We start from the raw sequence: 25,261 nt of genomic DNA, 5'->3' as shown, positions 1-25,261 counted from the left end.
GAAGAATCACCAGCTTCCTTTACGCACCACTGCAGGCTCCTCTGCCATGAAAGGAAATCCTGCCCAAATGTATTTTGATAGCCATTTAAAAAAACAGGGTTATTTCAAAGCTAATTTATGTCTTATTATTTTACATCCTTTTCCTCATCAAGATCCAAAATGTCCAGGGAATGTGGATCTCCAAAGCAGTGACTGGGACATCAAGACCATTACCAGCTCATTGAAATTCTACCTCAGGTAGCTTCATGGGTTTCTGTCTGGTTGAGATTGCCCAAGGCAGGCGAGAGAGGTGGTAACTAATTAGTAGCCTAAGTCAGGGGCTCAGCAAACTGCAATATACTTTAAATTTATTTCAAAGCAGTCTCCTTTTCTTTTCTCTGTAAATAATATTGTAACATCAAGCATTTTTCATATTCAAAATGCTCTAGAGACATTATCCACTTGCTGTGTTCCCCACTCATGTTACTAGAGTAACTGTCCAAACGTCTCTTAATAGGCAGGGGATAATCACAGCCCATGACAGAAAAATTGTCATGTGGAAAGTTGGCGGCAGAGCTGGAATGGGAATTCAAGATTTCCTTATTCCCAACCCTTGCCCTGGTCACTAAGGAACAGTCTGTCTTCTGCCTCAGGGAGGAGCCAGGTGGATGAATATATCAAAAGAAAGCTAACATCAATAGCAGGAGAGTGCTCCCATTTTACTAAGAAAAACAATTGTGGGGAGGGTGACGGAAAAACACCAGAACTCTTTGAGCAAGGAACGTAGCTTTTGTGTTTGTCTGTTTGAAAAGTGCATCTGTTTTAAAAACCCTATACACAGTAGAGCATAACTCACAGGGGTCAGGAAAGGAAAGCGAGCTGGACCTCGGGAGTCATTGGTACTGGAGAGCACAATGAGATTATACCTGCTGCTGCTGCTTGTGCAGTAATGAGATCAGAATCACAGCTGCTCCCTGGCTCCTGGAGGAATTCAGTATTCTTTCTCTTTGTTTCAGGAACCTGTCTGAGCCCGTCATGACATACAAGCTTCATAAAGAGCTGGTCTTGGCTGCCAGTAAGTCCCAGCAGCTTCCCTCCTGCTTGTCTTGTCCCTACTTTTCAGCATTCTCTCTGAATCAAAGTACTGCATCTCCCTATGTCTCTGTCTCTCTGTCTCTCTCTCTCATAACGAGAGAAAATGCTGAGTGTTTTGCACATGGTGTTCTAGCTCAGGTAGAAGTGTTTTAGACAAGTTGCAGAACCTGTGGTGGGCGTCTTTTTTTTTTTTTTTTTCTTCACATGTGCCCTTGTACTATATGGGAACCAGTGAGGGCCAGAGCCAGTGCAGCAGCCACATCCATTTAGGAACTGATAGGGATGGGAAATACTATGATTTAGCCTCTGGGATACTGGGTCTTGAGACTTCCTCTGTGCCTTGCTCATCAGCAAGTGACACTTTATGTTTCGGTACGTCAGGGAGCTGTGGGATTGGTGAGGGTATGGCATTTTGCAGGATCACTACATATTGGAGCACGTTCTCCGTGGGTCAGTTGACATCACTTCACTAGGGTACACTGACCTACACCATGTGGGGATGTGGCTCACTGTATTTAGGTAGCAGAGCCTTGCCCCTGCTTCTTCTGGTTTCTTAATTGGTTTGAAGGGAAGCACTCCTAAAAGGAAGCACACCTTTTCTTCCCCTCATGCCAGTCACCTCTCAGCATGCTTCCCTGTATCTAGGTTTAGAGCTCTTCAGGTGCTCTCAAGGTGGGCCTGAGAGCCAAAGGATATTTTTAAAACACTCTAAAAGCAGTTTTGTCCTTACAGTTGATTCTGGACAAGTTTTTTAATAGTTAATAGATACAGGAGGTGACAGATGTTTGTGGCCACAGCAGCTCTCACAGCCCTTGCTGGCACTGGAATTTATCCTGGGATGGTAAATTCAAAAGACCTGCTAGTGTGTGAAATGCATTTTTCTGCTGGGGCTTGTAGTACTAAGTCACAGACCCGGCTGGCAAAGGTCAGGCAAATTACATGGGTATGCTAACAGGACACAATCTGAGCATCATGTTTATTTTTTAATGGGTAAATAGGGACATAAGATGTCAGGCACTTGCAGCCAGGCAGCTGCTCAGATGTCCTCTTTGGCAAAGCAAGTTGTTCAGAGTTGCTGATCCCATAGTACCTTTGAATACATGAAATGTATTTTCCTGATGGAGCTGTTAGTGTTCACAAAGATCAGCAAACCACATGTGTGTGCCAATAGCGCCTAATTAGAGTAGAGACGCATTTCAAGCAACTCCTTTTCCTCAGTCTGCTAGAATGTCTCTTTGCAAGTAAAGTGAAATGGTTTTAAAGTAGTTGTTTAAATTAGTCCCCTAATTGCACTTGGAGCAAGAGTGCAGAGCCAGTGACCTTGGTCTTGCGATTACTTAGCTGTCTTTCTTGACAAAAAGAAGAGCAACTGTTTGAAGAAGGTACTGCAGATGGGAAACAATCCAGGTTAAACCGTGCTGAGCACCTGCAGCTCTGTCTGGAATCTCTGGAACTGCGAGGGCTCAGCATCTCCTTGGGTTTGGCTCTTGGAGGATGAAAAATGTTCTTCTTCCTGCCACCAAAAGAATTTTTTTCTCTTCCAGCTGATTATGTTCAGGCCCCAAATGTATTAGTAGTTTTTTAGCTGTGATTAAACCAGTAATGGCCAGGTGGGCAGAAAAATTAACCCTCTCATCTTCCGCCATCAGAAACCTCAGCTGCTACATGAAGCTTTCCAGCTGTAAAAATCACACATCCTTCTCTTTACATTGAGTATTTTATTGATCCATACTGGCTTGTGCCCTTTAGAGTGTAAGCAGTGTGGGGCAGGGACTCTGTACTTCACCCCCCCACATTTACCCTAAGTACAGTACTGTGTTGATCTGTGCTAATAACAGCCTCAGCAGAGAGGCCATAAAAATGAGCTGTCCTTTGCTCCCAGCACTGATTTTTCTCGGTGATGATTGAGATAGCATGGGTAACTGTGAGGAAAACTCTGTTGTGCCATTTCTATCCATGCAACACATTTCATTGGCACTAATTCAGATATAAAATACAGCCCTGAGCATATTTTTAAGCTTGATTTCTTCTCTTTCCACTTCATTTTGTTTCTCACGATGTGTAATCTCACTCTCCTGGTGATTACATCCATTTGCTTTTGATAAGGCCCCCCCCGTCTTCTAAGAGAACAGCACCCACAGATTTGCTTTGAGCAACAGGCAGAAATTTCTGTCTTGTTTCTTTCCAGAGTCTGAGAACCTGGATTACAGGCTGGGAGCCATTCACTCGCTAGTTTATAAACTACCTGACAAGAACAGAGAGATGTTGGAACTCCTCATACGACACCTGGTCAAGTAAGCAGAATCCAATAAATCTTTCTGTTAAGCCACAGTGATAATTATGTAGCCAGAGAAACAAGTGTGTTTCTCTGTAAATTTAATTAAGCCTGGTGAACTACTGCACACCAGGGAACTCAGAGCACTTAAGCTGCATAAATTGTCTAGCTCTCTTTTCACTGCCATTTGATCGGGGTAAGTGTTATTTATTTTCCTACCTGCCACTTTTGCCCAATGGCCACTTTGTGACAAGCAGCAAATTAAAGATAACATGGTCCAAGATACCAGAACATGACCTCTATCGACTGGTCAGCCTGGCTAGAAAGAAGGTTTGTTTGAGATTTGGGACTGGTTTTCAGACCCTGGTTTTCTAGGACTGGAGGTCAGTGCTGGATGTGCTGTCGATGTGTTTGCTAGCTTTGTGCTCCTGCAAGGACTGACTATGAGTAGATTTTCAAAGCTGGGCTTCAGTCGGTAAGAGACATACTTGACAGAGGAATTAACATCTGGAATGGAAGGATGTGTTTTGGCCATCCCATTTGGGAAAAGCCACCTCCCAATGGACTTCTGCAGAAGAAAACAAAGCTGCTTTGGTCTTGTAGTCACAAAGGGTGATGTTCATTTTGGTGCCATTTGATTCTTCCCCTTCTGTTCCACAGGCAGGAAAGCTGGCTATGTGGTCTTGGTTTGGACCTACCTCTAGTCCTTGAGAGAGATGTTATTTTTTAAAAACCCCTCCCTAATTTGGAGTCATCACTTTAAAAAGTCTGACAGAACCCATTACAAGTCCTAGTTGTGGTGTTTCAAACACCAGGTCGTGGCTTAACCTCCACTAAACCTAAGCTGGCAGAAAGCCTTTCATACCAACAGGAACTAGATGACAGAAAGCAAACTCATTTGTGATTTCTCTACTCCCCAGTCCCAAAGCTCTGGCTCCCATTCCAGATCCAAAATATGTGGTTTCTACCTAGCTTAGTTAGTAAATCATTCACCGGTCAGTGCTTCTCAGTGGGACTGCATGTGCTGCAGAAATCTAAGGGCTGCTAAATAAACAAAACTGTTTTTTGAAACCACAGAAAGAGCTTGCCTAGAGATCTCTCTGAAATCATCCAGAGGTGTTATGCTCGTATACAGTCCTTCTTTGCTGTAAAAAACCAAAATAAAATACTATTCCTCATGCCTGCCTGGGATGAATAAAGTATTCCCAGCCAAAGGTTTCACTCAATGTGTGTGTAGCACAGAGGGTTTTGGATCCTAGAGGGTTATAAGAGGAGCTGGAGATTCAAAGAGATCAAATAACAACAGTGCCAGCATGTTGTACCCTCAAACGGCCTGTGCAGCCAAAGAATGTACTCGTCATAGCCAGATACTTGTTTTATGGCCAGCTCAACAATGCTAGGTAACAAGTCTGCTGCAGCAATACAGAGGAAATGGAATGAATTAGTCCTGCTGATTTTAAATGGCTTTTAGCATTCTCTTTTCTAATCCTATCTCTTTCTGGTTTTTTGCTTTCCTTCCATCAGCGTGTGTGAACACAGCAGAGAGAATTTAATGTCACCATCTAACATGGGGGTGATATTTGGCCCCACCCTCATGCGGGCTCAGGAGGACACCGTAGCCGCAATGATGAATATCAAATTCCAAAACATTGTGGTTGAGATCCTCATCGAACACTTTAAAAAGGTATGGGGCAGCCCTCAAGAACTTGCCTCCAAAGCTCGCTTCTGCACCATCAAGTCCCATGTGTATTTTTGCGCTCTCTAGTTTGGACCATTGGCCTCTTTTGTTGGATTCTCCACATGGTTTTTCACTGTGCTGTTTAGAAATCCAGCAAGGGGGAAGGAGAAATTGTAGCAATTACATGTTTTTCACTGTTTTGTTAAATGACTTGCCCAAGTCTTGGGGGGAAAAAAATCACTGCCTTCATGAAATCAGAGAGACCCTTCCCCATTTGGGAATCTTATTCCATAACTGTACATGAAAGGAGTTTTATACTTTCCGCTAAACCAATTCTTGGCTGAGAATGAACCCATACTAGCAGAATGACTGGTCCTATCTGGCATGGTCTAGAATGGGGCTGTTTGTGGGAGGCTTCAGCATATAACTGGCATTTTTGTTCTGTATTAAGTGGAATGCTTTGCACTACGGTAGCCCATCCAGGTGTCAAGTTTCCAGAGTGGAAGTGGTAGAGACCACAGGATGCTGATGAAGTGTTAGAAAAGTGGAGGCACTGACACAGCAGGGCCATTTTGAGTTTGCGCTAAGATTTTCCTTTTTATGGTAACTTTATTTAATATTCGCACTGGAGTAGTGCCTAGCAGGCCCATTTGTGGTTGGATCCGCACTGTGACAGGTCTAGCTGTGTACATATCTATTCACATGCAACTAGCAACAAACTGGTGTTATTCATGGTTTTCTGTGTCATGATTGAATGTTCAGTGTTGCACTACCTTAATTCTTAGTCTGTCATTCACAGTTTGTGGTAGAAAGGAACTGCTTGGGATTTTGGAGGCTGATTTGGAAGAGAATGATTGCATTCTGCGGTAATATGTGAAAAGTTAGGGTCAGAGATAGGATTAAGTGAATCCACAGGGCATTTTGAGTACTTAAGGACATTTTTTTTTTGGATTCAGGAATTGAGCAGAAGCCTATGAAAGCAATTTCCTTGCAGTTCATTGACATCCCTTCCAAGGAATCTCTCACAGCCAAGTAGACGCTTAAGTTAGGATGTTCAGATTTTATGCTAGAGCATGTACTTTCTTTTTTCCTTAATGTAGTAGAGGATGCAGGCCCATGTTATGACTGGTACAGGGGAGCCAGGACAAATGTATAATTATTCTGCCACCTGTGAGATTCAGAATTAAATCTTTAATTAAGCCAGTCCTCTCTTTGCTTACCTTTAATTCTTTCAATTATAAGGTTAAGTTGTAACATTTTATTAGATTGGGCTTGTTAAGTGGAACTTCAGAGTCTAATATGTCTTCAGCTCACTCATAAGCAAACAGTTCAAATGGAAAAGGATTGATTTATTATTTATAGGGTGCAGTATGAAGGCGTTAAGGAGAAGGAAATTGTTCGCTGAGTCTCCATGAGTAATCATTGCTTCAACAGTTTAAATGTGAATGCCACGGCTAAATTAAAAACTTGATCTCCCTGGAAATATCTCCCACTCCTGTACAAACCTTTGTTTCTGAAGCTGAGATTAGGTCAGTATCATTGTACGTTTGCATTATTTAAATTTGATTTTCATTTGAAAAAGCAGGAACTGAGCAGGGCTTGTGTTCACATCTCAGAAAGGTTTGCATTTTGGCACAGTTCTCAGAAGGAGCCAGAAGGCCGTTGCTACAATTGATGCTTTGTGGTAAGAGGTCTTCGTGGTTCTGCCAGTTCCACTCTTCCTCTGAAAGCCGAGAGTTGCTTTTCTGCAGAATGTTGTGGCCAAGAATGAAGATGTTGTTTCAGCAGGTTTTGTGAAACTTGTCTTGACTTTGATGCAGATAATCCTCACTATTTTAATGGGCCATTAACTGTTGCTATTAAATCAAGGACTGCTGTGTAACAGCACACTCTTTAGCACCTAGGCCAGAGGAACGTTCTGGACCTTCAAATTCAAGGGTGGAAAAAATGTATCCCCATTTTGAAAGGACAGGACCAGGGGTGTTGGAGTCCATTAAGCGTTAGCAGCTGCTTTGTGTCGCAGGATTTCAAAGGCCAGCAATCCAATGGAACAGATCTGAGTTTGGAAGAAGTTCCTGAATCCTTGCCCTTAACTACTTTTAGAGGGAGTTGTGCGTGCACATAGCTGCAGAACAGGGAATGTCGCCTGTGTGGCTTCCAAACAAAATGAGATGGAAAAAGCAGGAGCACGTACCGAGACGGCATTCATAGCAAACTCACTGGCAAAGTCTGAGACGCTATTAACGCCCTTTGAGTTGGCTGGTGAAAGTACAGAGCCTCAACTGCTCATGTGTTGGTCTCTCTCAGCATACAGATAATCTGATTGCAGAAATGCCTGGCTCCTGTTACCACTATTATATGTTCTGCCTGGGCTTTGTGACAGAGAAGATTAAGGGGAAAGGAGCTGGAGAGCATTGCAGCGTCTCATCCCACTTCTTGACTTCACAGAGTTATTCGGCTGAGAGTGACAAAAGTGTCTCGATTAAAACACACGCAACGCATAGGATTCTGTTTACAGAAAATGACATGCACGATATTTTATGAAACAAAACACTGCATTTACTTCTTTCTGAAGTCTCCCTGAATGAGACCCTGCCTGTCCCCCCACTGTAGTACCTGTGCAGAACAGGGGCCCCACCTGCCTCCCCAGCCAGTGAGAGTCGTGTAGCTCATGACAGCACCAGTCCTTCTCCAGGGTTGACTCATTTTCTATTCTTCCTGCTGTCAGAGTTGCCAATTCTGATATTTCATTGCAATTGGGATTCCAGTCCATGACTCGGGAACCCATTACACACAGGCCGTCCCTGTTATAGTGTCTACTCGTTCAGGGCCCTATCCAACTTCTATTACTATCCAAAGGATAAAATCCAATAGCAGTTGGATTAACACCTCCGTGTAGCAGTTTACATCTCCAAACTCCTATCCAAAGTTTACTGCAATTCCTCTTCGACCGTGAAGAAAGCAACTGAATGAATGAGAGCAGCTAAATTAAGACCAACCCACATAAGTATTAAAGGCCAGATGCCCAGAATAAAATGGAATCAAATTAATTTGCCTTCAGTGGCTTCTACAAACATTTTCACTGAGATTATTTTATGATGCCCCCAGAAGAGTCTTGGATCTGAGGGTTGTTCCGGGCTAATTCCAAATAACGTGATGGTTTGTTTGGGTGCTTTTTGCAAAAGACTAAATTGGCTCTTGTCAGCAGCATGGAAAATTATTTCTCTGCAGCTGTCAGCTTCAAGGGATGGTTGATATGCCCTGCAGTTTTGTGCTAACACAGGTTTCATCCTTCAGTGGTTTGGGGTTTTTTTCCCCCTTTCATTTTCCTCGGCATAGCTAAGTGCTACATTTTAGTTTTTGAAGTGGGTGTGTGCAAAGATGCATAACAGGAAATCTGTCTAGAAGAAAGCCTCCACCATGAGACATAGAAGTATACAGTGAGGAATGCATTGCTTTCCCCAGTGCTGAGTTTCTACCAGATTTTAAGTACAGCAGAACTCTGTCTTTGTGGTGCTTTGATTGTACAAAGGCATAAGCAGACAGCTGGGGATTTCCTTGGCATAGGAGAATTTCTGAGTGCTGTAGAAGTCTCATAGCCAGCTCATCCACCATCCTGAGCTTGTACCCATGGTTTTGGTAGCATGCATAAGAGGAAGAGACTATTTCCAAGGTATTGCTGTGCTCACTGGCTCATCTACCAGGCACTTGAATTCAGTAGGCAAGCAACATAGTTTTAGAGCAACCCTAAGGCCTTTCTAAACTATGTTTGAGCAAGTGTGGAATTAGGCCCAAATTTACTGACCTGTAATAGCTTTTGTGTGTTCCCTCCAGTAATCTGCACCCAGCAACCCACCTGGATGCAGGTTAGGACTGGCCCCCCAAGGGTATACTGTAAGATGCATTTTCTGTAGGTAGTTCACACATTTTGCTCTGCATTTAAGTTGCATGGCTTTGGGGTGTCTGTGTTGGGAATGCTATATTCAAGACTGAAGCCTGAAGCATCAGGTGAGAAACATGCACCTGAGGAAGTGAGGTGACAATCGCATCCCTGTTCTTAAACCAACACAATGAGTAGGATACACCTGTCTCTGCTGAAGAGAGAGTCAGCCAGAAATGACTAAACTCCCCATGGTTACAAGGCTGTTGAACAAAAGAGGCCAAATATTGCTGCACATTCTCTCTGGAAAGGGAGTGCCTGGCTCCTGTTGAGCATCCCTAAAACACTGTTCTCTCTTCGGATTTAAATTGCATAGCTAACGATGACAATAATGAGTCTTTGTCATTAGCCCCTTCCTGTCCACTTCCATCACTAAGCAGAGCCTCGCTACACTTCTCTGAGGTGGTGGAAATCACATATTCCAAATTTTACAGATGGGGAAACAGAAGCCCACTGAATTTCCCACGTCACATAGCACATTGATGGCAAAGTCTGAAGTAGAATCCAGTTCTCTTGCTACCTCTTATTTGGTTGGGTTCACAAGTCCAGTCTTTTTCCCCCTTTGGAGTTCTCAGTCAATGTGTCCTGTAGGGGCTGAAAAAATCAGGCTGACTAATAGGGCTCACAGGAAACCCCAGGGGTTGCCATTCTGGCCCAGCACAGTGAGAATCGTTAAATAACTGAGCACAGGGATCAACTGAAATCATGTTCTTCTAAACCACTCTTCCTTGCAGATCTACTCTGGCCCGCCAGAGGACAATGCAGCTCCCCCAGTGCCTCCTCCCAGGGTAGCCGCCCGTAGGCACAAGCCCATCACAATCTCCAAGCGCCCTTTGAGAGAAAGGCCTGTCTTCTTTGGTGGTTCTGTGGAAGAAAATGAAGGTCAGTTCAGCTATTCACTAACATCACATCCACCTGAAACCTCTTACATTGCACTTGCCAGTATCATGTCCAAGGACGCACCTTTCTGTTCCTTGCAAAAGAAGGCTTTGAAATGGTAGTAACAGTATTGTATTACCAAGGGCATGACCATTTTGGCTGAAAAGCTCTGTTTGGTTTGCAGGTTATTTCCTCTGGCAGAAAGCAAAGGAAACGCACCTCATTATGTAGGCTGCACCATCTTATGTTCTCGATGAACCCTTCTCTCTGGGGGCAGGGTTTTCTGATCATTTGCTGCCTCAGAGGTGTAAACCAAACACACAGTTTGCATGATTGAGAATCGTGATAAAATTGTGCAGATTCAAAGGTAAAAGAGAAATGCCAATAAGCAAATACATTTGAGAAATAAAAGAGTGTCTTCTCTGGCACAGTATAGGAAATGCAAAGGTAATGCCAAGCACAGCTAAAATAAATAGATCAGTGTTTCATTTAAATCCTTGGATTGTATAGGCCAAAGCTTGGTTGCGGGGGATCTTATGATGGTGTTTAAACCATGGACCACCTAATGGTCACTCAGGTGAGGTATCCCTCAAAAGAGTATTTAAAGTAAGTGAACAACTGGTTGTTTGCAAGTCCCGATGAAAACATTTCCTGGTTCACATTCAGTTCTGCTCTTCAGTCATTTTTTCTTTTTTGTAAGGAGTTAGTAACTCAGAAGGACACACCCATCATGTTGCAGGGGCACCATCAACTCTAAATCATGCTTCTGTCTGCAAACATATTACCAGCTGCTGCTACTAATTGCTCCCAAGATCACTATCACTGAAAGAGATTAGAAGTATATTTTCTCTAGGGTTTTTTTTTAAGTATATGTACTTTGTGCATTTGACCACACTTTGCACTAGATGCTGTATGTTTTTTTGAGCATCTGCCCAACCTAAACATGCACTTAAACATGTGGTTAACTTTTAAGCACTTGAATAGTTCTTAAAAGTCAGTACAAGCTGAGATTGTACTTCAGTGCTTCCCTGGATGAGCAAGAATCAAGGGCAAGCTATTTATTGTATATCTATTATGTATGTTATCTGTCATGTATTCATGCAGTCAACTGGACAGTGTCATTCTACATATAGGATTGTTCTACATAATTTTATCTATTCAATTGCACTTCTTTTGTTTTGAAACTACTTCTTATAAATTCCTTTTTCCCCTAGTTTATAGCCCTCTATTCCTTTAGGTATCTTTTTATTTACTTACGGAGTTAAGCATAACAAGCCATGGTTTTATCTATTTTTTGTAGCTTAGGCTGTAGCTTTTTCTTTGCCAGACCCAATGAAGGGCATTTTGTGCCCAAACCTTGTATAATATCTCTCCCAACTGTACAGTTGGTCCAATAAAAGATATCACCAAAAAACCCTTTGCTTCTTGCACATTTCCTGGATCACCATGGCTGTAACAACAACCCAACTTGTCTGAATCAAACCAAATGTGTTCATGACTTGTTGGACTGTGTAGCTAGTTTCACTATGGGGGCATTCATTTTTTGTGGGTTTGTGACACAGCAATAGAAGGAAGAAAGCTTTTGGAGGAATATGGAAATGTCAGTCAATTCTCCCCCTCCCCCCCAAAAATATAGGGAGATTTATGGGCAAGCTTTTTACTTCTACTTTTTGTTAATTGGCCAGGCACTCAGAGTTAACAGCATCCCTCTAAAAATCCCAGATTTTACACATGCATTGATCATTTCCATTCCTTACCTGCTAATAATGCTCAAGAGTAGTGAAACCAAACTAATGTTTAAATGTCACTTATTCTTCCCCACCGGCATAAGCCACTTACCTTTCATAATTGACTCAGCAGGGACAGTGAAAGCAAACCAGTCAATTGTGCTTATTTCTTGCTGCTGTTATTACACATACCATGAGCTTTATTTTGCAAAGCTAATGAACAGCTAGAGATTAACAAAAGCTGTGGGAGCTGAACGAGCACTTGTAAAAATCAGGTTCTGTGATTCACCTGGGATGCTTGTTCTTTTTGCCTTTTGGTTTCACAGGTGACAGCCATAACCAGACTCCTAATGGCACCATCATCTGTAACAGCACAGAAGCTCCCAAGCCACTTCATCGCAACCGAATGCCCATGCCACGAGCAGGAGAGGCTGATCCTGGGAGGCCTGGCTCAGACCACAAGCTGGAACAGTATCTGGAGGTGGATGTAGGGAAGCTGGTGTCCAAACTGCAGGATGGGGGATCTAAGGTTGCCAGCAAGGCTGCAAATGGTATGGTGACAGGCACTGCTGCTTTAAAGACCACCACTCTCCACACAAAGAGGCCTGCCCCCAGGCCTGTGATTTACAGCAAGGAGGGTAAGTTTTCTGTTTTGTAAGGCCTCCCACACACGGAGATCACACCTGAAGTTGGACAGGACTGGCTCAGCTTGCTGTGCTGCAGAACTCATAATGGCAATATGACAAAGACCCCTGAATACTGGCATTCGAGAAACCTGTGGGTTCTTGGCAAAGGGAAATGCCAGTTTTCCCACTTGCACCTCTTTTCATGAAGTTCAGTGAAAGGGGACAAAAAAACAAGATATTTATAAGCCAGAGTGGATCAATGGATCTGAACCCTCCTTTTGAGACTCTCCCAGTTATGGACACTTTTTGGGTTGGGCCCATTTAATTTCAGCCAGGCACATAAGTTCAGCCTGTTGCTTACTGCTGGAGGAGAGAAAACACTGGCCGTTGTCATGCCAGAGGGTTAAGTAGCATTGTTGCTACTGTAGCCTAGTCTTAGCCACAAGGTGTGGGCTGAGGCATAATGAAAAGTCAAGCCTCTATAACTGGAGATCCTGAAATCAAAATGCAGATCTGAAGGGAGAAGATGTAGGGCCATGTCTGAGCAGGCATTGTACAGGGGAAAAAAAGAAGGGATGTGGGTCTCCTTGTTTGTAGTCGCCCATGCAAAGTTGCCCATGTTTGTCTGGAACAGTCTTGCTATGTACAGGTCATTTTAGAAATACGCATTTGCTGTTCATTACTATTCCTCCTATAAGATTGTCATGAAAGCGGTGTTCTTCCTGATTCATCCCAGTGCTTGTTACATGCTTTCACACACCAGTAATGTTCACAGTCTTACGTTTAGAAAGTCAAAAGTAAGCTGTGTATTTGTGGGTTGTCTCCTGGGTGTAATCAAAAGGAAGAATAACAAAGCTTGGCTCCATAGCATTACCAAAAGGTTCATTTGGCTAATACCCCAGTCTCATTTAAATCCATCAAATGAATATGAAGAGGAAATCAGCTTTTGGAATAACAGGATGGCTTTTACAGATGGCTGTGGGTGTACCTTACTCTTAATCAACATTGTTGATAGCAGTTAGAGATGTTCTGTTACATCTGTATTAGACACTAATGAACCATTACTACACTATCATTCCCTGTTCTGGTGTCCAAACTTTGAGGGAAAATGTTGGATAATTGGAACAAGTTTAGAAGAGAGCCACAGGACTGGTGAAAGCACTAAAAAAACATGACTTTTAGTGGAAGACTCAAGAAGCACAATCTATTCCTCTTATCAGAGAAAGGGTTAAGGATTCCAGGGTATAAATACCTATACAAGGAATAACGGCTTGATAAGAGAAGGGCAAAGTTAGACTAGAAACACATTGTTAAATGTTTGCCAAGAGTTCATGGTGAACTCTCCATCACTGGAAATTTTTAAAGTCAAGGTTGGACATTTTTCTAAAAGATTTGCTCTGGTTGGGAGTCGATTTGGAGTCCCAGGGCTTGTTTTACATAGGGGCAGAGATGAGATTTTTCTGTTGGCTTTATAAAATACTTCTTGAAAAAATTGTGCTGGTGGAAGGTGAGAATGGAACTGTGTCTTAGATCAAGGAGGGGCCAAGGGTTCACAGAGATGAAGCAGCACAAGTGAAATAGCATCTTTCCCCATGATACTCTGCTGGTGGTGGCCAGACCAGATGGTGATGACCAAACCAATGGACAGGGAATGGGGTAGAGAGGAGAAGTGTGCCGTGGTGGGTTCAAAAAATTAATGATGGCAATGTATGGATAGTTGGACTTGGATAGTCAGCCAGCCATACCACAAAACTCAAAAAGAATAGGAACTGGGAGAAGAGAACAAATAGAAAGCCAGAAGGAGGAAGGGAAGATGGATGAGGGAGAGGAAATATATAATCACTTCATAAAATAAAGGTTGAATATGCTTATGGACAAGTAGAGACCCAGGGAGATCCTAAGAGGGAATTGTAACCAGAATTGAACCCTCGCTCCCTGGGTTTGAAGGGCAATGCTGCACCTTGTGATTAGTTTTCCCTCTCAAATAATGCAGTAATACCTGCAAACCAAATGTATACAACCAGCTTGTCCTGAAATGGCAATGTCTAGCTGTGCCAGTGGTGGTAGATTCCCCAAATGCCCTTCCTCTCTTAACTAGTCTGAATGCTTTGCCTCTTCATAATCCTTTGCTGCCACTGTAGACCATGTTTGTAACCTTCAACCTTTCAGGTGATTATGACAGCTTTACTAAAGTACGATCCCATGGAGACAAGCCAGTGATTACACGTCCTCCAGTGAGACCCCCTGACCCTCCCTGCCGAGCCCCCACACCCCAGAAGCTGGAGCAGAAGCCAGAGCTAATAGCAGGAGGAGCAGAGGAAATGCCATCATCTGTGTAAGTAGGAAATCTGTCGGGGCTGTACAGACACCCCTGAATGAACAGGTCAGCAAGAGGCAACTCTTCATAGCCGAGGGATTTGGGAAGCGTTCGTTGGGAATGAGACTCAGCCTGGAAGACCAAACTAGCAGTAGCTGCTGCATTCCATCAGTATTTGAAAAAGGAAGAGGAGAGAGAATAAAACTAGACCTATAGTAGTGGTACAACAAAACTGCAAACCTTTTCTGCTGTGGTCCTAGAACTCGACTTGCCAGCATCTTCTGTATTGCGTTTGCTAGCTGCTGGCAGCTGGTCAAGCCACACTGAAGAATGAAACTTCCAAGAAGGAACCAGGCTGGCTTGGATTTGTTCCAAGCAAAACTGGAGGAAGGGTTAGCACAAATTACCCTAGGTCCCCACTCAAATTTCACTCAGTTCTTGGTTAGACAAAATTCCACTAGAGCAAATGGGAGAGTGCCTGAGTAAAAGATGTGTCTGGATTTCACACACCATTGTCAGAATAACAAGATGCCTTTTAAGAAGAACAGTAAGAATTTGTTTTGGAGATGGATGTCTAGGCATTGCTGACAAAGACCTCACTCCTTGCTGTTGGTGCTGTAATACAGTAATGGAGTATAAACTTGTCATTTCTATGTCATCCTGTGCTGGACCATTTCATCAGGGTAGCAGACATTAGTGACAGCCAGTTGCTTAATTGTCTCTCATCATTTACTTCAAGGTTGGCATTTTTTCCCCTCCAGAGCTTTGATTTAAGGCCCCACACACTGCACCAAGGATGAAATGTACTAATTAGCCATCATTTATCACCAAATTGTATTTTTAAATGCCACAAAGCATTTAAAAATATCTGAACAACAAGGGATGTGATCCCAAATTTTCATAGGAGAGTGAGGGCACGTGAAGCACACTCCAAACCCTCTGCGCTCAGTGCACTGATAATGTGCAGATGCAGCATTTCTAGTAAAGCCATGCTTTATTTGGCAAATAACTTTTCAGTAAAGCAGAGTTATGCAGTTGATCCAAATCTCCTTGCTCAAGTGAACCTCCTGTTGGTAATCATGCCTGAGTAACAGTAACAGGCCACACTCTTACTGTCCTTAATCACTTGCTGTGATTTCTCTCTTCATAATTGATTTAAACCCAGGTCTGAAGTAAACACAATGGAGATAAATCATGCCAATTAAAGACATAGGGGTAAGTTTTTTAAGCCAGCTGGTTGGGCTTTGAATTGGGTAGCCAAGTGACAGACAGCAAAGCATCCTTGATGGTAGCATGTGTTCAGAACGGTCAGAGGCAAGAGGTGTGAGAGCAGGTGGATTGTCCGTTAGAAGGGCCTTGATCATCCTCACTCTGCTCCTATAGCACCCTCTCGCCCTGCCTTGCTCTAAACCACTCCCTGACACACATACTATTTCAACAAATAGCTGCCTTGTGCTGGGTAAATGTAAAAAAAACCTTTCTGGTTTTGTCTGCAGAGTGGCCTCCAGAACCAAGTTCTTTGAGACTGCTTCCCAGAGGACAAGCAGGTAAGAGATGCATGGAACTTAAACCCTTCGTGTGAACGCACACATGGACAAGAGTCTGCACTCAACATAGAGGGCACTGCCACAGCAAGCTGGAAAGACCCTCTGGTTCTTCTCTGAGCATGTGTGTTTTATAGAGATAACAAAGAGGTTCCAACCAGAACAGTGGATTCAAACAGGGGAAGCTGTGGGGTCTGTAAAATCCAGACCTGGACTGAATGATTAGCTTGAGCAGGTGTGCTACCAAATACTTCTGTGGGTTTGTACGCTGTTGTGTGTTCAATTCTGAAAGTGTGTATAGGGCGGTATTCACCCTATACTCACTGCTTGAGAAGCTTACAATCGTGGTATAGAATAGATGAGAAAATCCTGTTGGATCATTGGGTCTTTCCTTTTTGCCTGGATAGAGGGTAGTCTTCTAATACAGAAATAGCTATTAAACTGATGTGTCACATGATCTATTTGCAGGTCACAACATTACCATTATTTAGCCCAGTGTAATGAAGCAGTGGGTTTGGAGACAGCATCAGATTCTCTGGGTCAGCTGAGATGGCAGGGGTTTGAATTAGGCACAGTGAAGTTTATTTGTTGTAATCAAATTTAGTTTTGTAGCCTCCACCTCTCACTCTCGGAGATTACCAACATGTTCCAATAGCACCCTAAGGGCTGTGTACGGCTTTGAGAAGGTGATAGATGTTGTCTCTCTTTTAAAGCATGTGACAATTTCCTCACCGAGAGTGCTGAGCAGTATATCACTGAGCTGGCCAGCTATGGAGTACTTTCCTTTTAGATGCATACACTTGAATTTAGGCTTATTTATGAAATTAATTTGTTTTCTCTCCTTTTTCCCTGTTTATTCGCAGCTCCTCATCACCTCAAGGCAGACTCCCAAATGATGAGAGCTGAGGTTAACGGTACGTTTCAGTCACAAAAAACCCCACTAGAGCACAGTTTGAACCAAGGTTGGCCCCCCAGTGGGTTGGGTGGTGAGGAAGACAGCGGAGGTAGTTGGGAATCTTGGAAGAAGAAAGACTGACTGACAGCAGCCTTTCTTCCCCTCATCCAGCAGAGGAGTTTGGAGGAGAGGTGATGACTGGAGGGGGCCCATTCCCCCTCTGCTCTGGTAGCAGTGTAGCAGGGCAAGATGCATCAGCACCTCTGGGCACCTATACATGTGATGGCATGTCGGCACTGGTGGCACCTGGCCTAGGATTTTTGTGGGCAAGGCAACCCACTGTTCTTTTGGATTAGGTGGTGATAAGGGGGCAGAAAGGGTGTCTATACATGTGGTCTGGGGTAGATGGGGTGGTGCTTTAATTAGAGCAGCTCTCAGAGACGCTCTGATTAAAGCACTCACAGTGTCATGTGTATTCAGTGTCCCTGCATTTCAAAATGGTGGCACGGGTGCTTTAACTAAAGCTTGTCAAATGGGCTTTAGTTAAAATGTGCCTGCTACCAGTTTTGAAGCGCGGGATGCTGAATACACATGACACTGAAGGCGCTTTAATTAGAGCAGCCTTGAGAGCTGCTCTATTTAAAGTGCCACCCCCTCCACCCCAGAGGACATGCATATAGATGCCCTCTCTGCCCCCTTATCGCCATTTAATCCACATGAACAGTGGGTTGCCTTGCCCACAAAGTCCTAGGTCAGGTGCAGACAATGCCGAAGGCTGGGGTGCTGAGGTCTGGCCTAGGTTTAGGCCTGACCACAATGACTAGATGACCAATATATTTTTGCCAGGGCAGGTTGTCTCTTGCTATTGCTTTTTTGTGGTTGTTGGCTTTACTCACACAATTGCTTTCTTCTTTCAGATATTTCACTAACCAATCCTGGCTGGTTCCAGGTAGTTCTCCCTGTATCTGAAATGGCCTCTCCAAGCACCCAGATGGTTTGAGCCTGCGTGAAGTGGCCATGGAGAGCAGCTATCCCACTGGACACTGACTTTGGGGCATACTATTATGAACAGTCCAGGGAGTTACAGGAGAGGAGGACAAAACAGCAGGAAGATCCAGACCTATTGTTTGTTAAATTAAATGTGCATCTTGAATTCTTTTGGCCACACACACCCCTGAGCTCCTGCATTATGCAGTGTGTAAAGGATGCTTATCATGTAGGGTGATAAACCTTAGGTTTGATGCTGACTAGTGGAAGGTGACCCAGTCTGCAGAGCTGGGCAGAGGATGACTGATATGTCCTAAAAGGAATAACAGAGAACTCTGGGCATTGTCCGCACCCTGACCCTGTAGCAGTTTTGCCCTGGAAGGACTTTCAGCTCAGATGGACTTGCAGCCAAAAAGCAAGCTACAGATTCCCAGAGCTTGAGTACCAGGACGGAGCGGTCTGAAGTTTGAACTGGACCATCTTATTGTCGGAAACTACTTGCTATGACGCACCATTTTCAAGAAAGCCTGTTTTCATTCCTGAGTCAGTTCTGTTGTGTTGTTCCAGTGGTTAACGATGCAGTGTGTATTAATGAGAACACTGCTAGTGCTAAGGGCGGGGTTTCATGCCCAGCATTAAGGGCACTCCTGTTACCCATCGCTGCCCCACAGCATGCCCCTGTGCTGCAAAGGCAGCTACCATGTGTGTTAGTAAACATAGCTGTGCCTGGTGTCTTTCTGAGTATTTAAAGTAAGTGTTTTTCCAAAAAGTACCAGCTTGGTCACAGTCTCTTGAAGCTGAAAAATGCCAGGCCCTTTTGCTCCATGCATCCATCTTTATTCTGCTCTCATTAAACTCCTTTACCAGGCTACGCAGATGCAAGGAGAGTATCAGTCCTGTTTCTGTTTTACTTTGCCAGAACTCAGAGGATGAGACTCACTGGACTGGGAACAACATTCCTGAGAAGCACCCTTGTGTCTGGGTATTTGCCCCGGACCCTTTCTCCACAGCAGCAGCTGCTGTTATATTGCACTCTTAATCTGGAAGGGAGATATGTTTCCCTTAGCTGTGGCTGTTGCTTGCACCTCTGTTAATGATGTAGATCCATGTCATGGTTCCACTGAAAGCCAGTGATGATCCCATGATACAGTACTTAAATAGAATTGCCCAACAAGCAGCTTCCAACTCCCCCCATGGGCTGAAGCACCTTCCCCATCACCAGCTACTGTCCTCATGTCCTGTGAGTGTTTTCTAATCATTCCCAGAAACTGCTAGCCTGTTAATTAGAAGTTCCATGTTATAACAAACACCCTTTTGCAAGCGTGATGGTTTGGAACCAAAGCAAACATCCTTGGTGTATGCTTCAGCTGTGACTGGGGTGCAAACTCTGATTTGCCAAAGTGTGTGCAAATTGTTGTTCCTTTGACTGCTGTCCTTGCTGCCTGCCTTCTTGTGCATCTAGTATACAATGCTGCGTCATTACTGAATGTCATTCTGGCCTTTACCAGGTACTGCAATGGCGTGTGAATGGTACGGCTGCTCCCTGTGGCTGCAGTACCATGCTCTCAGCTGGCAGTCCTGTATATATACGCTTATAAAAAGTGGCAGATAAAGGGGGCTTCAAAAAATATGATGTAAACAGCAGTATTGCATTATGTACATCAGTGTGCTGGTGTTCTTAAATTGTGATCAGCTTGGCTCATTCTTTGAAGAAAAGCACTCTCAATGCCAAGGGAATGGAGCAGGTCCTGTTTGAATCAAGCTGTTACAAATCTACACAGATAAAATGACGCCAGACTATCTAGCAGAAATGGGAAGCTGGTGGGCATAGGAGGGGTGCAGTCAAGGGCTTTTATCTAGATCAGCATTACTCTACTCCTAGTGGGAAATCCTGTCCGTTGTCTGTAAACCAATTTCAGTTGATATCAGTGGAATGGCGCCTTCTTAAGTCAGGCATGAATTTGTCTCTGAATCTCTCATTGAGGAGGGGAGTCATTGCCACTGCTTTGGTGTGACTGCTTCAAAAGACAACATGTGAGCACCCTTTATTGGTTTGTTAACAGATGTTACTGAAGCCAAAATTTCCTGAGGTATCCTGTAAATCCTTTTCCTTTCTCATGTCCTGGTGCCAAGATATTCACCAGAATTTGCAGATTTATTGGAATCTGACAGGCCATGACATGAGTGCTTCTACTATGGCTTCAAATATGTAACCTTTAGGCTGTGAACCACACACCTTATCACTCGCGCCACTTCAACCCTCATCCTTTGAGCATGGGTACAGGTGAATGAAACACTTCAGGTCTGGATTTTCAGTAATGTTATAAGCACCCACACTTTTATCAATATCAAAGAGAGATGTAGATGCTGCACATAAAAAAACAGGGCTCCTAATAGTTTAATGTTAGGCCCAAGGAAGTAAAGACTCCCAGAATTAGTAGTGCCATTTGAAAATATGGCTGTAAAGCACTCGTCCCAACACAGACAATGCTGAGGGGCAAACAAGGAAGTAAAGCAACTTGTTCCCCGTTCATTTTTCTGGCACCAGATACTTGAGGGGTATAACTGAGGAGGGACTAGTATTTGTCAATGGACCTGGAACAGAGAACAAAATCAGCAGAGAAAGAGGCCTGGTTGCCAAATTTCTGAAATTCTAAACAAGAGAAGACGGCAGTTAATTGGAAACGTACACAATGGCATCCATTTCAGTTTATTTGTCTTGTGGCTGTGCTCTTTTTTCCCCCTGCCATTAGCACAAGTGAATGTTCGGGGACTGTGCATTCACTTGTAAATCACGTAAGATGTTCTTCTGTGATTTTTTTTGGGAAACATTTCATGCCTGTGACCAGGAGCTGAGCTTATAGAAGTCACCTGGACATTTGCAGTGCTGTACTGAGTATTAAAGCACCATGTGCCATCAGCTGCCTGATCCAGTTTGCTTTGTAAAAGTTTATGTTAGCTGTAATGGTTATGACGTTTCCATGAAGTAAAAATCCAGGATGTGTGTTTCAGCATTTCTGTGCTCTCCTTTTATTTATTTTTATTGTTGATTACATGAGCTTTATTTTAAAGTTTTTTAAGGGTAAGTACGGACAGTCAAAGAGCCAAAGACTGAATTGATTCAATCTTCACAGAGTAGTTTAAACTGCGTAGATTGAACTGATAAGCAGGTGAACAGACCTTCACTTTTGAGTCCAGAAATGCAGCTACATGCCTGCAGCACTTCAGGCTGGAAGCCAGGTGGAGCTGGAGCATGCCTCCACGCTGGGCCAAAGCTCAACCTGCCCGTCTTGCAAGGGGGGGCGGGGGCGGGTCACAGGGGAGGTACAAAGCATCCTGCAGTGCTGGGAGACTGTGAGTTAACTTGACTCTGGAGGGGATCTGGGACAGAAATTCAATAAGCCAGTTAAACCTGGACGAATGCAGTATCAGGTTTAATTGATTTAGGTTAATCTTAAACTGGTTTTGCCCATTTTGAAAGTGGTTTATGTGCAATGAACTTCTGTTGTGTTACAGACTTAAACTGGTTTCCTATTATACCGGTTTATGTGTAATGTCAGTCCCTAGCCTTAGTGTCGTTATGGACCTCAGGAAATTTCTGAAGTATTTGCGTACAGTGAAATGGCTTGGAAATACTAGAAGTAGAGACAAAGGTAATCAAGCATCTTACAATGCAGAGCTGTTGTTCCTTATTTGCACTTGTAGTCATACCCTTCAATGCCTCAATGCCAGGGCTTCCACCAGTTCCCAGAGAAAAATGATCCATTGCTCAGGAAGCATTTGTTTCCTCCTGTTTTTTTTTTTTCTCTTAAATTCTTTCCTCTCTCTTAAATTCCACCCCATTATTGCCTTGGACATAATTCCTAAATTAATCCATAAATCATTTCTCAGCCTCGTGGGTTTTTTGCAACATTACATAAACAACCAAGCATTTGAAATGTAACAGAATGCAGGAGAAGCCCCTGGTGAATTCTGTGCTCCCATTTCCCAAGCAGACCAAGCTAACCAAGTATACCGGTTAGCAGAGCATGTGTTAAGGGAGCAGAGAAGACTGCACTAATAGCATCATCTAGAACTCGGCCAAAATCAACAGCTTTGACTTAATTTATAGGGTGTCCAAACTCCGATGCCACTCTTCATCCACACCAAAGAATCTCTGCTCTGCTCTGCTTCACTTGTCATGAGCTGTTCCGGAGGCATTTGGTTCAAATAGCTCGCATAAAAAGAAGCAAGAATAAGAGGGTGCATGAAACAGATCCCTCCCCACAGGGGCCTCCCCTCCAGCGACCAGGCTTTCTTTATTCAAGTGCTTTAGTCCCATCCATGAAAGTTCATAACTAGTTTTGGGCCTGACCTACAGCCTCAGATCCACCAGTGCCTGAATGTTGGATCCCGAGCTTCAGTGAGTCTCAAATGCATTTCTACTCTGTGTCTGTTCTCAAAATGTGGTAATTTTCTCCTTTGTTTATAGAGGGAAGTCTCTCCATTAGCCAGGGTGCCCCACAGGCATAGCCTACCCCGCTGAGCTCTACAAAGAAAAACTCCCAAGTCAGCGCTTTCCTCACTAAAGCAGACCATTGATTAGAGCATTCAAATTGGCATATTGCAATGAGATGCTAGTCTCTAGCTGCATGGTGGACTGAGATCCTGTATTTCTCCTTTTCTGACCTGTTCAGGGCAACCAAAAACAATCCCTGCATATTCCCTCAGATAGGAAGGAGTCTTACTGCACAAATGGAGGTAGAAGGGTCTGAGAAGCCACTTTCAATATTTGATCATGGCCTGAATTCTGTTTCCAAGCATCTCTGTCTTACATTACAAACAAGGAATGTGGTTACCACGCCAGGGAGCATCATCTATGGGCAGAGCTAATGGGACATATGGCCTGAACTGAGCAAGAGAATTGGCAAATGGCTGAAAAAGGCTTTGAAAATATGAGGAGCTACATGAGTTCTGTGTTGTTAGCCCCACAGTCAGAAAGTACTAACTCAATGATTTAGATAAAGCAAGGAAGGTTCAGTCATTTTACATACAAGCAGAGAGAAGCCATCTGAAGGTGAGGCTTTTTGTGTATTTCTAAGTTATAGCTGTGGCTCTGGTATAGAGGAAAAATGCACCTAACCTATCTTCTAAGTAGCGGAGTAATAATGCATCCCATGAACCCCATTTTTCTCTCAGCCCCAGCTGTGTAACTCCCTTGGACTCCACCCTTTTTAACTTAAAATGCCCTTATATCGTTAATGCTTACTAAGATATGGTAAGAGCATATGCGTGTTCCAACAAATGTAATGGTTAGCAAGTACACGTGTGCATCAGAGCTATTAAAGAAGGGGTGCAATAAGTCAATATGTATATGGGCAAGCGAACACACTTGTTGCGGGAGTGGGAGATGGCCTGAGTGTTGGCCAGCTATTTAAATTAGGTTTTTCCTGTGTTAGCTTCACATTACTGGCTCTCATGCTACCTCCAGTGTTCCTTGAAATGACCCCTACAGTTGCAAATTCCTTGTAATTATAAATGGTCACACCATTCCTAGTCTCAGCCTCTTTCCCTCTGGCCTGCATCTATTCTTTTTCTCTCCTTATTTCTGTTGACTTTGATGGCTCAACTCTTAATTTTTACCATGCTAAACTATTTCTTTTGTGCAGGAAGTTTACTTTTAATATCTAGAAAACCTTCTGTAAAACAAGAAGTACCTCTCCACTGGAAACAAGAGTTCAGAGACCTCCTGTATAATCATGTTTGTGATGCCTCATGGAGCAGAAACCTAAGTTTTTCTTCAAACTGGAGTAGAAGAGTAGAAGACAGGGTGCCTATAGGGACAGGAGAAAGGGACCTCAGAGGTCATCTAGTCCAATCCCCTGCTCAGAGCAGGACCATCCCCAGTTAGATCATTCCAGCCAGGGCTTTATCAATCTGGAGCTTTAAAACATCCAAGGATTCATAGATTTCTGGATTCATAGATGCTAGGGTCAAAAGGGAACTCAATGGATTAAGTCTGATGCCCTCCCATGGCAGGAAAAAGTGCTGGGGTCATGTGACCCCAGCCAGGTGTTTGTTCAGTCTCCTCTTGAAGATCCCCAAGGTAGGGGAGAGCACCCCCTCGCTTGGAAGCCCATTCTATGGCAACCCTAACTTCAAAAAAGAACTGGACACAATACTCCGGCTGCAGCCTGACCAGTACTGCATAGAGGAAGAGCATCACCTCTCTGGACCTGTTTGTGATGCACCTACTAATGCATGAGTATGCAGAGTCCACCACCTCTCTGGGTGACCCATGCCAGTGCTTCACCACCCTTCTGGTGTGAAAGTTCTTCTTAATATCCAACCCAAACTTCTCTTGCTGCAACTTGAGACCATCGCTCCTTTTTCTATCATCTACCACCACTGAGAACAGTCCAGCTTCATCCTCTTTGTAACCACCCTTCAGGTAGTTGAAGCACTTCAGGTAGAGAAGGCACAGCTGTCCATGGCTCAGGGCATGTCCAGAAGAGATGGTAATGAGTGTTAGGAAGAAAGCACGGAGCAGCAAGAGTGGACTAGTATTACTGAGTGCTACAGCTTGCATGGATAGGAATACATAGAACGGTTTCTTCCTTCTGACCCTTGGCTGTTAATGTAATTTAGCTTCTTATGTACAAATCCTGAACACAGAAGCCACTGATTGTGAAGAGTTTTATCAGCAGCACAGTGCGTTATCAATGGCTGAAGAAGGCATAGCCGAAGCCTGAAAAGGAAGGCTGTAGCTGGGCTGCCAATGACACAGGAAGGCTTGGTCCTGGATGTGTAACACTCATCCAAGTAGACATAGCCAGCCAACATGGCCCCCAACATAAATGGGGGCCACAGAGCAGAGTAGTTCTTTTGGACTGTTTTTGCATTTACTGTGGGGAAAGGACATGCACTCAACCTTGTCTCAGGGCAACTTATTCAGATGCCCATGCCCTCAGATGAAAAAAAATCTTTTAAATGAAATCCTCACCTTCAGTGAATGTATCCGCCTCCAGCAGAAACCCCTTTGAACCTTGGTTAAATTTTCTGAAGGAACTGGTTCCTCCATTTTGTTCCTCATCATTTAGGCTGAAAACTAGTTTTTATGAGCTAGTTTTACCTCCTTTGTTTTACATCCCCTCAGTAAAGTACAGGAAGCGTGTAGCCAGAGGCAGTTGGTAGAGGTTAGGTGAGGTGCTTATCTCACAATAACTTATTTGTGTGCCCATACCCAGAATCTCGAGTCCTTTCTGTACCCTCCAATAGTGCTTCGAGCACAAACAAGGCTCTGCCACCCTTGTTTATTGTTTGGGCTGCACTTTGAATGT

The 25,261-nt window shown here is 43.7% G+C and overlaps 1 protein-coding gene across 1 annotated transcript in view; it reads left to right on the top strand.

Annotated features, from left to right (window-relative positions):
* OPHN1 (oligophrenin 1) overlaps nt 1-20,954 on the top strand; it is a 103,841-nt gene extending 82,887 nt beyond the window's left edge. Inside the window, exons 15-24 of the mRNA XM_019536216.1 lie at nt 153-237; nt 996-1,054; nt 3,263-3,368; nt 4,874-5,033; nt 9,702-9,849; nt 11,900-12,211; nt 14,369-14,534; nt 16,013-16,063; nt 16,924-16,974; nt 17,873-20,954. Coding sequence (XP_019391761.1) covers nt 153-237; nt 996-1,054; nt 3,263-3,368; nt 4,874-5,033; nt 9,702-9,849; nt 11,900-12,211; nt 14,369-14,534; nt 16,013-16,063; nt 16,924-16,966 — 1,130 coding nt within the window. The 3' untranslated portion in view covers nt 16,967-16,974; nt 17,873-20,954. The remainder of the gene's footprint in view (nt 1-152; nt 238-995; nt 1,055-3,262; nt 3,369-4,873; nt 5,034-9,701; nt 9,850-11,899; nt 12,212-14,368; nt 14,535-16,012; nt 16,064-16,923; nt 16,975-17,872) is intronic.
* Nucleotides 20,955-25,261: the final 4,307 nt, after the last annotated feature.

The sequence above is a fragment of the Crocodylus porosus genome, unplaced genomic scaffold (genome assembly GCF_001723895.1).
Source record: "Crocodylus porosus isolate Cpor-Errol unplaced genomic scaffold, CroPor_comp1, whole genome shotgun sequence".
Classification (NCBI taxonomy): domain Eukaryota; kingdom Metazoa; phylum Chordata; order Crocodylia; family Crocodylidae; genus Crocodylus; species Crocodylus porosus.
This window is presented reverse-complemented; position numbering and strand designations above follow the sequence as displayed.